The sequence below is a fragment of the Polyodon spathula genome, chromosome 50 (assembly GCF_017654505.1).
Source record: "Polyodon spathula isolate WHYD16114869_AA chromosome 50, ASM1765450v1, whole genome shotgun sequence".
NCBI classification, from domain to species: domain Eukaryota; kingdom Metazoa; phylum Chordata; class Actinopteri; order Acipenseriformes; family Polyodontidae; genus Polyodon; species Polyodon spathula.
The window spans coordinates 1,079,454-1,091,266 of record NC_054583.1 but is presented as its reverse complement, the minus strand read 5'-3'; the positions used below and the strand labels follow the sequence as shown (position 1 = coordinate 1,091,266).

General features: G+C 45.1%; 1 protein-coding gene across 2 annotated transcripts; it reads left to right on the top strand.

Moving 5' to 3' along the window:
* The first annotated feature begins 4,520 nt into the window (after positions 1-4,520).
* si:ch211-214j24.10 (uncharacterized protein LOC558894 homolog) lies at positions 4,521-11,011 on the top strand. 2 transcript variants are annotated; one of them, XM_041238658.1, is made up of 4 exons: positions 4,521-5,482; positions 9,117-10,232; positions 10,585-10,617; positions 10,861-11,011. In XM_041238658.1, the coding sequence occupies exons 1-4, from the start codon at positions 5,371-5,373 to the stop codon at positions 10,908-10,910; spliced, it is 1,311 nt and encodes a 436-aa protein (XP_041094592.1). In that variant the 5' UTR covers positions 4,521-5,370; the 3' UTR covers positions 10,911-11,011. The 2 variants fall into 2 exon arrangements, with proteins under 2 accessions (XP_041094592.1, XP_041094593.1); XM_041238659.1 differs by lacking the exon at positions 4,521-5,482 and adding an exon at positions 6,156-6,509 and having other exon boundaries at positions 10,861-11,009.
* The last annotated feature ends 802 nt before the right edge of the window (positions 11,012-11,813 follow it).

The following is an 11,813-nucleotide window of genomic DNA, read 5'->3' as shown; positions in this document are numbered from 1 at the left end:
ATTTCGAAAATAACAGATGTGAACATGACAAAGAGTATTCTGGAACAAAACACGAGTGCCCACAGCTGTACTGAGAAACTGGAAACTGTATCTGGAGGGAGTTTGACAGAAGCAGCGGCTCTCCAACCTGCTCTAGAACCGAGACAGAAAAAGGAGGCTGTGATCTTTCTAGAACAAAACACAAAACATTCCAGCTGTTTTGAGAAATCAGAGGATGGGGACATTCTTAACAGAAGAGACAGGAACATTGAAGAGGATTTCAGAGCTTGCAACTTTAGTCAGAAAGAGGAAACTGAGGAACCCGAAATGGCAGAATCTGCCACCTCCCAGTCTGCTCTAGAACAGGGCTATAAAAAGAAGCTTGTGATCTTTCTAGAAGACACCTCTCAACACCCTGGCTTCCCTGAGAGTGAGGAGACCAGTGATGTGTTGACAGAACCAGGAACCTCAAGTCATGTTCTGGAACCGAAAGACGTCCACAAGATGGGGATTTCTCTAGATCAAAACGTCAGCGACCATGCCTGGATTCAGAAAGAAGAGACCGGGCAAACTGAAATTGCTGTTGGCGAAAGTTTGACAGAAGTCAGAACTGTCCAGCTTGTTCTAGAACAAATAGATGTGAACAAGACAGATAGTTCCCTAGAACAAAATATTGGAGATTGTGGCTTCATTCAGAAAGAAGAGGCTGTTGGGGAAACTGGGGAGCCTGTATTGGATGTTACAGAACCAAGAGATGTGGACGAGGCAGGGATTACTCTAGAACACAATACTGGTGTCTTTGTTGCAAGCGGAGAAGCTAAGGGAAGTACAGAGAGGGCTTTCAGACAGACATTCTCGAACAGCATTGAGAGTTTTCTGGAACAGAACATGGCAGAGGAAATCGCCAAGCTGTATGTGAGTGAGGTTCTAGAAGAGCTGGCGGAACATTTGGCCAGGGAGAACTTTCTGGAACAGGATGGGAGAGAACAACAGAGGGAGAGCAAGACAGAGGAGAGGTGGGTGAGAGAGAGACAGGATAGAGGAGGAAGTGAGGGAGAGGATAGAGAGGAGAGAGGGTGGGTCAAGAGGGAACAGAGAAAGGGAGAGGATAGAGGAGGGGGAGAGGTGGGTGTCTGCCTGAGCACAGTTCTAGAGTGCCTGGAAGATTCCGGGCTGCTCCAGAACATGGGGGGAAGACTGAGGGAGGAGGAAAAAGATGAGAGGAGAAAGCAGGAAGGAAAAGGGAGAGAAAACAGAAAAAAACTGAGGTTTGAAGCCGACGCACTGAAGGAGAATGAGAAGAGCGCTCCGGAACCAGACAAAGAACCAGAAACAGAACCCGTAACATGCATCGCAGCTCTAGAAACTGAAAAGAAGGTGAGAGCCAGGAACAGAGGCAGCAAGGAGAGTCTCCTTCAAGAATCAGATTCAAATAAGAGAAAAAAGAAAGGGAAGGACAAGCGAGGGGCAGGAGAACCGGAGGGTTCTAGAACCCCAGAGGGTACCGGAATCCTGGCTGAGAGGGATACTGTTCCAGAACAGACAGAGACATTTCAGGATGGCAGTGTCCGAAAGAAGGAACTCAAGACCAGATCTGTGGCTGAGAGTCTAGCGGGTTCCAGAGCGACAGTCGAGAATGTGGAGGCGGCTCGGGAACGTGGAGGGAACAATAAGAGGAAACTGCTGGTGGGGCTCATCACAGGTTCTAAACTCTCAACTGTCAATGTGAAGAGAGAGAGAAAGTCTGGAAAAGAGAAGGAGAGGGAGGAGAAGAAGGGACGCCAAGACAGGGATAGAGAGAGGTTAAGAGAGAAAGAAAAGGAGAGAGAGAAAGAAAGAGAGGAGAGAGAAAAAGAAAGGGAGGGAGAGAAACAGGAACAGAAGGAGAGAGAGAAGCTGAGGGTTAGCAGCTCCAGAAAGAAGGGTGGGAGATCTCTGAGTCTCAGCAGAGAGCAAAGGAGGGGGAGGAGCCAGGCGATGCAGCTGATTGTGGAGACTGACATCAGGGAGAGGAGAAGCAGAGAGAGGAGGAGAGGAGGGCAGGGGAGGAGGGACGAGGAGCAGAGAGAGGGGAGAGCAGGGCAGGGGAGGGGGGAGGAGGAGCAGAGAGAGGGGAGAGCAGGGCAGGGGAGGAGGGAGGAGGAGCAGAGAGAGGGGAGAGCAGGGCAGGGGAGGAGGGAGGAGGAGCAGAGAGAAGGGAGAGCAGGGCAGGGGAGGAGGGAGGAGGAGCAGAGAGAGCGGAGAGCAGGGCAGAGGAGGAAAGGTGGCTGGTCCGAGAGACCCACGATTCTGGAGCAGCCTACAGCAATTGAGAGCATCACTTTCCCAAGACAGAAAGGTAGGAAAGAGGCTCTGGAACAGAAACCAGAGAAAGGTTTGGCAAAGGTGGAGCCAGCTGTGACTGCAGGGTCTAGAATGGAAGTCGAGAACCCTCTGGAAGAGAAAGGATCAGAAGATAAAAGACACCTGGATGTTAAATCCACGAGCGAGATAGTTGACGGGAGCCCGGCAGGGCACGGAACTTCTTCGGAGGACATTATAGAAGAGAACGCAGAGAACCAGGGAAAGAGGATTCTGGAACAGGAGGATGGTGGTGAAAGAAACGAGCTGAAACAGGGAGCGAGCGATGGCTCTAGAATGTCCGAGTTGTGCACGCCCCGGAACATTCTAGAGCAGAAAGGAGGGGAAGGGGCACATGAGCAAACAGGAGGCGAGAAAAACAAAAGGCCAGAGACAAGGAGCAGATTGACAACTGAACATGGAACATTCCAGAACAGAGTTCTAGAATGGAAAGGAGAGAACGTCCGAGTGGACTGGTGGGACTGCGCAGAGGAGACTGGGAGAGCTGAGGGTCCGGTTCCAGAAGCCTCATGGGTGGAACCCGAAGAAATACAGAATGCTCCAGAACCCAGAGCCGAAAAAGAACCCCTGGAGGAGATAGAGAGCTGGGGAGGGAGAGAGAGGGGGAAGTGTGAAGAAAGACAGAGGGGGAGAGAGTGGGACACAAGGCAGGGGAGACAGGAGAGGTATACTGAGAGAGACAGAGAGTGGGAGTGGGAGAGGGAGAGGGAGGGGGGAGGGAAGGAGAGGTGGAAAGGGAGGAAGAGAGAAGACAGGCAGCAGGCAGACTGGAGAGAGGGGTGGAGACAAGGAGAGCCAATGTCGAGAGGGAGGCAGGGCCAGTGCCCCTCAGACAGCATTCCTGATTGGAGGAGCCAGAGAGAGGGAGGGGAGAGGAGACCCAGGAGGCAGAGAGGTGAGAGAGACAGGGAGGTGAGGCAGAGAAACAGAGGTGAGAGAGAGAGAGGTCAGAAGGACAGAGATGAAAGAGACAGAAAGGTGAGTGAGATAGAGACAGATAGAGAGATGAGATGAGAGGAGCAAAGGTGAGAGAGAGAGGTGAGAGAGACATAGGGGTCAGAGAGACAGAAAGGTTTAGTTGAGGGTTTGAAGCCTGTACCAAATAGTCTAAAATGAGATCCATTCATATTTTATTAAATCCTCAGTGTGTCTCAGTTTTGCAGTCTGTGAACACAGTCCAGTTTCTTTATCCCTAAATGAAGCACTGTAAAGCACAGAGAGGTCTAGTGAAGCATAGGGAAACATTGTAAAGCACAGAGAGGTCTGGTAAAGCATTGGGAAGCATTGTAAAGCACAGAGTGGTGTAGTAAAGCATAGGGAAGCATTGTAAAGCACAGATAGGTCTGGTAAAGCATAGGGAAGCATTGTAAAGCACAGAGAGGTCTGGTAAAGCACAGGGAAGCATTGTAAAGCACAGAGAGGTGTGGTAAAGCATAGGGAAGCATTGTAAAGCACAGAGAGGTCTGGTAAAGCATAGGGAAGCATTGTAAAGCACAGAGAGGTATAGTGAAGCATAGGGAAGCATTGTAAAGCACAGAGAGGTCTGGTAAAGCATAGGGAAGCATTGTAAAGCACAGAGAGGTCTGGTAAAGCATAGGGAAGCACTGTAATGCACAGAGAGGTCTGGTAAAGCATAGGGAAGCATTGTAAAGCACAGAGAGGTCTGGTAAAGCATAGGGAAGCATTGTAAAGCACAGAGAAGTCTGGTAAAGCATAGGGAAGCATTATAAAGCACAGAGAGGTCTGGTAAAGCATAGGGAAGCATTGTAAAGCACAGAGAGGTCTGGTAAAGCATAGAGAAGCACTGTAATGCACAGAGAGGTCTGATAAAGCATAGGGAAGCATTGTAAAGCACAGAGAGGTCTGATAAAGCATATGGAAGCATTGTAAAACACAGAGAGGTCTGGTAAAGCATAGGGAAGCATTGTAAAGCACAGAGAGGTCTGGTAAAGCATAGGGAAGCATTGTAAAGCACAGAGGTCTGGTCAAGCTATCTTGTAAAAAAATGTCTGCGTATTGTGTAATGTTGTAACGTGGGTTTATAATAAAAATAACTCAAGACCTGTTATTGATAGGAATTAATCGTTACATTTCCCTGTCGAATCTGCCACAGCGGAACCGGAGCTGGTTCAGAATAGGAGGCATCTCAAAAAAAAAAAAGAAAAACCAGTGGTGAAAGTGCGGCCGCCAATGCGCGACAGCAAAGTAACTCGAGCAGGGCGAGGCGTGTTTCAAGTTGTTGCTGTTTTCGTTTTTAACGTTACTTTTTTAAAAGATTACCTACAGAGATACGCACAGCGTTATTCGGTTGCAAACCTGAAAAGGACAGCGGTTATATTTTGGTTTTGGTTAAAAGATTTAAACATTTAAAGCAAGCAGTTTAGTGACCGGCCCAGAATTATAAAACCGAAGCAAAGGAAAAAAAAAAAAAAAAAAAAAAAAAAAAAACCACAGTGTGTCGTGTGACTGACCTACAAGATTATTCAGAAAGCAAATGATTTAATAGGTAAAACACCCGCTGTTTTCATCAAGAAACCCAACATCTACTAGCGAACAATACCGGGCAGAAAAAAACAAACAAACAAACAAAAAAAACTACTTCTATCATTATAGTTTAAATACATCGCCAGGGATTGTTTCTAGACACAAGGAAGTCGTTCTCAATTTGGAAATACGAAGCAGAATCCGAATTCCTGGAAACAGAGATTTAAAACAGAAGGGTTTTTTTTTTTTTTTTTTTTTTTTTTTTGTTATTTGTAGCATCCATTTTGTTTTATATTGACGAAGTATCCTTTGGGAGAGTTTGACTTGCAGGACGCAGTAAAACAACCAGAACGACTTATCGAAGTAAAGAATATAGCTGCCGTGTTAAACGACAATTAACGCCTTTGCCTGGGCAATACCGTTCAGCATTAGCAAGATTACACTTATTTTGTAACGTTTTCAAAGGGAACTTTAGCACTTTATATATATATTTTTTTGTTTTCAGTAGAGAAACGTTGTGTTTTTCTTAATTTATTCGTCGAACTCATGGATGAGAATCGAAACCCAGAAACAATGTTGCTGGATTTTGGCAATAAGGAACAGTGGGAGCTACAGATCCAGCTCAAAAACCTCAACAACAGAATTCGACACAAATCAGGTAGCTGCTTGTTTATTTATTGATATTTATGTATTTATAATAAACATTTTACCTGCAGTAATTAATTCAAATATCACTAACATTTGTACATGCTAACTGTACATTGTATATATAAAGTACGTAGTGTGCTTATGTATGTATGTATGTATGTATGTATGTATATATATATATATATATATATATATATATTTTATATATGTATATCACACATATCTATATCATAATACCATAATACACATCCTATAAAATATATATATATATATATATATATGTGTGTATGTGTGTGTGTGTATGTTATATATGATATATATATATATATATACATATATATATATATATATATATATATATATATAGTGTGTGTGTATGTATATATATATTATATATTATATATACATACCATTTAATATCTACAACATATCTATATATATATATATATATATAGATCTTGCTATAGGCTTGCGGCGATCTTAGTACCCGAGAGAATAAGGCTTAATTCAAAATTTTTACAAATAAATATATACTACCATACCAAGTGTTTTTTTTTTTTAAGGGAGTATTTTTAAACCCCGTTTTTTAGGTTAGCTTGTGTGACTTGCAACTTCGCTACTGGTATTTCCGTGCAAGTTGTACAATAATTAATTCGTTATATATTCACGAATTATGGCAAACTCGCTGAAAATAACAATGTTTGACTAAAGATCAACGTTGTTAAAGATATCTGTGGTAAGTATAATTATACCGGTTTAAAGTTTAGGTGATGGCGGATTGCTATGAGGGAGGCCGAAAGCGGGCCGGCTCGGAATCCCCGCCCTCTCGTAATCACCCACGCCCACAAAGGGATTGTATAACTCGGTCAGGCTCTGTCAATAAAAACTCTTATACAACGGGGGCCGCAGCACGCCAACTCCGTCTTCGTTTCTCTCGGCCGCCCCGCGACTACCCTCGACCGAAACCAGCCTGAAACCGAACCGAACCGCCGGAGGATTGGCGTAAACCAGCCCGGACACGATGCACATCAAAGCAGGTAAGCGGAGGCGCCGGGCCGCGGTTCGAGCGGTCCGGGGGAAGAAACTTCTCCGAGCAAGTTCGACCCAAACGGGGTTTAACTAAAACTGACCCAAAACGTCACACCTTCAATGAAATACCGCCCCGCTTCATTTTTAATTTGGGTATTTATTTATTTTGTTGTTGTTGTTCAATTAGTATACCCTGCTGGTGTGTTACGTCATGGTTTATCATGTCAGGTCAGCAGCTAAACTTTTCTAGAAAAATCGCCGTCATAAGACTTATAAAAAATAAAAATAAAAAAAATAAATGTAGACAAGCGTTTTGCATGTAATATATCTGTACGGTTAATAAAAACATTTAATTATGGGATCTGAATCTTATATATATATATAATCTATTTAAAAACCTATCACATTAGAGTTGGTGTTTTTACTACAGTATATCTCCATGGAAATATATGTGTTTCTTAAGCATTTATTAGCTGGTTTTAAAGGCTTTTTTTGTGTGTGTGTGTAAGTGAAACTTTTTTTTTTTTTTTACACGATCATTATTTTTTTTAGATGTTTCTTCTATTACCGAGTCAGACATTAGAAATAATGTTAAGGGTATTACTTGGCCTCGAGAAGTGGACGATCTCTGATTTGATCAACGCAGTTTTTTTTTTTTAAAAGGCTTTATTTGCGACATGCAGAGTAATTGGAAAGCGGGTGGCCGGCCGATCCCAGGGCTGTTTTCAGTGGCTGATCCTGGGACAGACCCCGGGGGTGGACGTGGTGTCGACATTTTGTTATATTGCAAAACTGTGACACCACCAGCACGACTAAAAACACACAGATAATCACATCTCTTAAATACATAGCATGCTCTCATTACCCAAAATACACGAACCCTTAACTTGTGTAAAGAATCCGCCAGTGTAAGTTTTTAAAAACATATTTTTCCTTTGTAATAAGGACACGTTTTCCATATCAGACCTATACCACCATGTATACCCTAGTATAACCACGCTCAGTAAACGGGTGTTGTACTTAATTTAATGGCATAGCATGCGTTTAATGGGGTTCTATTCTACGTTTATCTGTAGTATATAAATACATTATATTATTTACAACGCATTTGTATAAATATATAGGTTATATATTTCTAGTAACTATATCTGTCCAACCCCGTTGTAAAACATTTGACGTTTTAAACATTTATGTACAAAGTGAGATTTTCAGCTGAAGATAGTGTTGTACAAACTGCACAGTAATTAACCGCAATAGGCAGTTTTGCTGGAGTGTTTTTCGGTAATTATATCTTGTGATAATTCAAGGAGCTGCTCTGAACAGGGCGTGTTGACATGGCGCGTCTTGAGTGCGGGTACAAGCCGGCCATTTTTTGTTTGCATTTCGCTGAAATACACGGTTTATTGTGTAAAAACGCAGTTGTCATTTAGAATGGACCGTTGTTTTAGTTGTAGACGGTTTTTATTTTTATTAAATCGTTTTTGTAAGGGGGGGGGGGATCCAGTAAGTTCTAGTCTTAAACTGAAGGCGGTTTGCAAGGACTGCAGCTCCCAGCATGCACCACGACGGAATTGAGCGCCCTTTTTTTTTTTCCCCCCCCACCCCCCCCCCCCACCCCCCCCCCCCCCCCCCCGCCCCCCCCCCCCCCCCGGAGTCTTCGCTCAAGCTTTGTTACCCCCCACCCCCCCCCCCCCCAACCCCGCCCCCCCCCCCCCCCCCCCCCCTCACCCCCCGCCCCCCCCCCAATATTGTAAACACCGCCCCCCCCCCCCCCCCCCCAGGAAGAGAAGCGAGTTCGAAACAATTTTCATCATTTATAACATAAAAATGACGCAATTTTTATTTATATTGATGTCATTTATTTTAATGCTTTGGTAGCTTAAAAATAAGAAACTCCAATTCCCATAATGCTTTGCTTGCAAGGCTTCCGGGGAACGTGTGAATTGGGTCACGCACTCGCTTTAAATTTTGGTTTAGTCTTTTTGTTCTGCTCGGTTTGCGTAACCTGCCTAATTTCACATAGGTTTTAATAAGGTTTTAACCGAGCTTTTTAGAAACTTTCAGTTTGTACAAGACTGTAGGTCCACGTGCAGGTAGGTCCACGTGCAGTAAATACAAATTAAAGCCCCTCCGTCCGCTCTCTTAATGTTGCATGTTGTGTGTTTCAGTTTTTAAAAAAAAAATAAAATAACTAATTCAACACCTACATTTTGTTTTTAGTAAATATTTGGAGCTGTGTAGAAAAAGAATATATTGTGTACAAGCTGGATATAAGACTCCTATTGCACAGCAGTGTGATCCAGTCCAGGTTTTACTACCAGCTTGATCAGCCCCAGTGTGTCTAGGAAACAAGCTCAGGTGTGTCTTATTAAACTCCTAGTGAAACCAGGACTGGATCACACTGCTGTGCAGCGGGAGTCTGATTCCCATCCCTGTGATGATAACCAGCGTTATTATTGCAGGGATGGGAGTAAGACTCCTATTGCACAGCAGTGTGATCCATTCCAGGTTTTACTACCAGCTTGATCAGCCCCAGTGTGTCTGTATGTATGTCAGTGTGTGTTATTTATTATTTCCACCCTTGTTTGTTAACACTGTATATTTTCTCGTCTCAGGTACCTGGGACCCCAGCAGCTATGATGGTTCCCCTGAAATAGAGTCCCTCTCCCCCCATGACCAGCCTGACCCCAGCCCTCTCAGCTCCTCCACGGGACACAACATCCGAAACAGACGCCTTGTGGGCTCAGCCGGGGGCGGCGGAGGGGGTCCAGTGACAGGAGGTGCAGGGTCTGGGGCTGTGGGGCGCAGTAACCACACGCCAGCCAACAGGGGGCAGTCATTAACCTATAACAACCACCACAAGTATCGGCCACACAGCTCTCAGTCTTACAGGAGCTGGGGGGAGCAGAGGAAGGAACGGAACGCGGGCCGCCGCTGGGCTGGGGGGAACAGCAATGGGGGGGTGGGGGGCAGGTTTTGGGAAAATAGCAACGGCTTTGGGAGCTACAGCTACAGCCATCGGAAATCCTGGAGCTGTTTGGTGGGGTCTAGCGAAGGTTTGCCGGAGAATGCCCAGAAAGGCCAGGGAGCCGCGAGCGGTGGTTCTGCTGGGGAGCAATCCCAGCTGTCTTTCTCCCCGCCGTCGTCGTCTTCATCGTCGTCGTTGTCTTGCACAGAGACGGACAGGGAGAGGGAGAGGGACACGGACAGGGAGAGGGAGAAGGGGCGGGCTGTCGCCGTGACCCCTCTCACGCAGGACTCCTCTCTCAGTTCCTCTTGGACCCTGTTCAAGCCGCCACCTGCCTTTCCTGTGGACAACAGCAGTGCCAAAACTGTACCCAAAATCAGCTATGCCTCCAAGGTCAAGGGGTCAAACTGCCCCCCTGCTGCGAACTCCCAGCCCCAAATGCTGGGGGCCATATTCCAGAATGAGTGGGGTCTGTCCTTCATCAACGAGCCTGGGAGTGCAGTCGCTGCTGGGGGAGGGGGGGCAGTGGCGATAGAAGGGGCTCCCCTGCCCCACACTCCCCCCAGCTTCGGCAATGGAGTCACCCCGGATCCCCCCGCCCCCAAGGAGGCTGGTGGACTGGCCCCGCCCCCTCCCACCCCTTCCTTTCCCATTGGCTGCCTGCTCAAGGAGGAGGAGCCTGAGACCGAACCGACCTCTTCAGATGTGATGTCTCAGAAGCAATGTCGCCACCTGCTGGATGCCTTGCGCTATCACACTCGAGGTAATGGCTGTTCTAGTAGTGTCAGTATTGAGCTTTATACATATTGGGTAGCTGCTGTAGTTCTGTCTAGGGTTTTATATCAGTGTTATATAGACTCTGTGTCAGGTGGGTGTGTAGTTCACTCCTGGGTTTTATATCGGTGTTATACAATGTGGTCCTGCCAGCATTGCCTTGTGTACAGCCCAGCACAGCCAGGCTCTGCCCAGCACACAGCAGGCAATGCCAGCGCACTAGATTACAACACTGTGTTCTGTTGCTCAGGTGATTTGTGTAGCTGTAAATACTTTCCCTGTAGGAATACATGTGTGTTTTTTTTTTAAATCTTTTTTTTTTCTTGTCATTTCTTTTGTAGAGTGGGACCTGCTCTTGAACAGACACAAAAGAGGTAAGACATGTTAATGAATCAACACTGAGAGATACTTTCAATACCTCTCACACCCACACTGCACTGCTGCAAGCACTAGAGCCCAAACGCTGGTCTGCTTGACTCAGTTTAGTTTCAGTAACACTGATGAAGGCACTAGAGCCCAAACGCTGGTCTGCTTGAGTCTTAGTTTCTTCTGCTTTTTTTTTTAATCTGATTGATTTATTTTTTTGATGAGTTCTTGTTTTGAATTTCTGTTTGCAGATCCCACCATGGTAGTCTGGTATGAAGATTCTTTGGAGAGACCGGCTTAACAGAAGGCATGCGGATTTAACCCCTTAATTCCCGGAAAGAATTTTAACTTTTTTTTTTTTTTTTTTTTTTTTTTTTTTTTTTTTTTTTTTTTTTTTTTTTCTTTCCCAACCCAAATCAGAATTTATTAAAAGAAACCAACTAAATTATAACGAACCGTGTTTGTTCTCCTTTTTGTAAAATATGTTGTGTAGCTGCTGTAGTTCTGTCCTGGGTTTTATATCAGTGTTATACAGTGTGGTCCTGCCAGCATTGCCCTGTGTACAGCACAGCACAGCCAGGCTCTGCCCAGCACACAGCGGGCAATGCCAGCGCACTAGATTACAGCTTTCTATAGACGCCACTGTGTTGAGTAGCTGCTGTAGTTCTTGTCCAGGGTTTTATATCAGTGTTATACAGTGCGGTCCTGCCAGCATTGCCCTGTGTATAGCACACACACTACAGCGATGAAGGCACTTTGGTTTTATTCTAGTTTTTTTTTTTTTTTTTGTAACCAGTACAGAATTTGGGATTTAAGTTGTTTGGAAGTTGTCTTGACTATTAAAACATCAGCGTTACATTTAGAGGGGAAATAAAACTTGCCAACATTTTCACTGGAAGCTCGCTCTCTCTCTCTCTCTCTCTCTCTCTCTCTCTCTCTCTCTCTCTCTCTCTCTCTCTCTCTCTCTCTCCCTCCTAATATTCCTTTATAAGACAAAGGCTTCCACCTGAAATGTTTCAATTCTCTTAATTATCTGTCTTTCTGTCTTGATTCATTTTTTATTTTCGTGTTAAAAGCTTGCCTGCTTAGCCTGACCAGGTCAGAGCGTGACATCACAATAACTGACCAGGTCAGCGCGTGACATCACAATAGCTGACCAGGTCAGCGCGTGACATCACAGTAGCAGACCAGTTCAGAGCGTGAC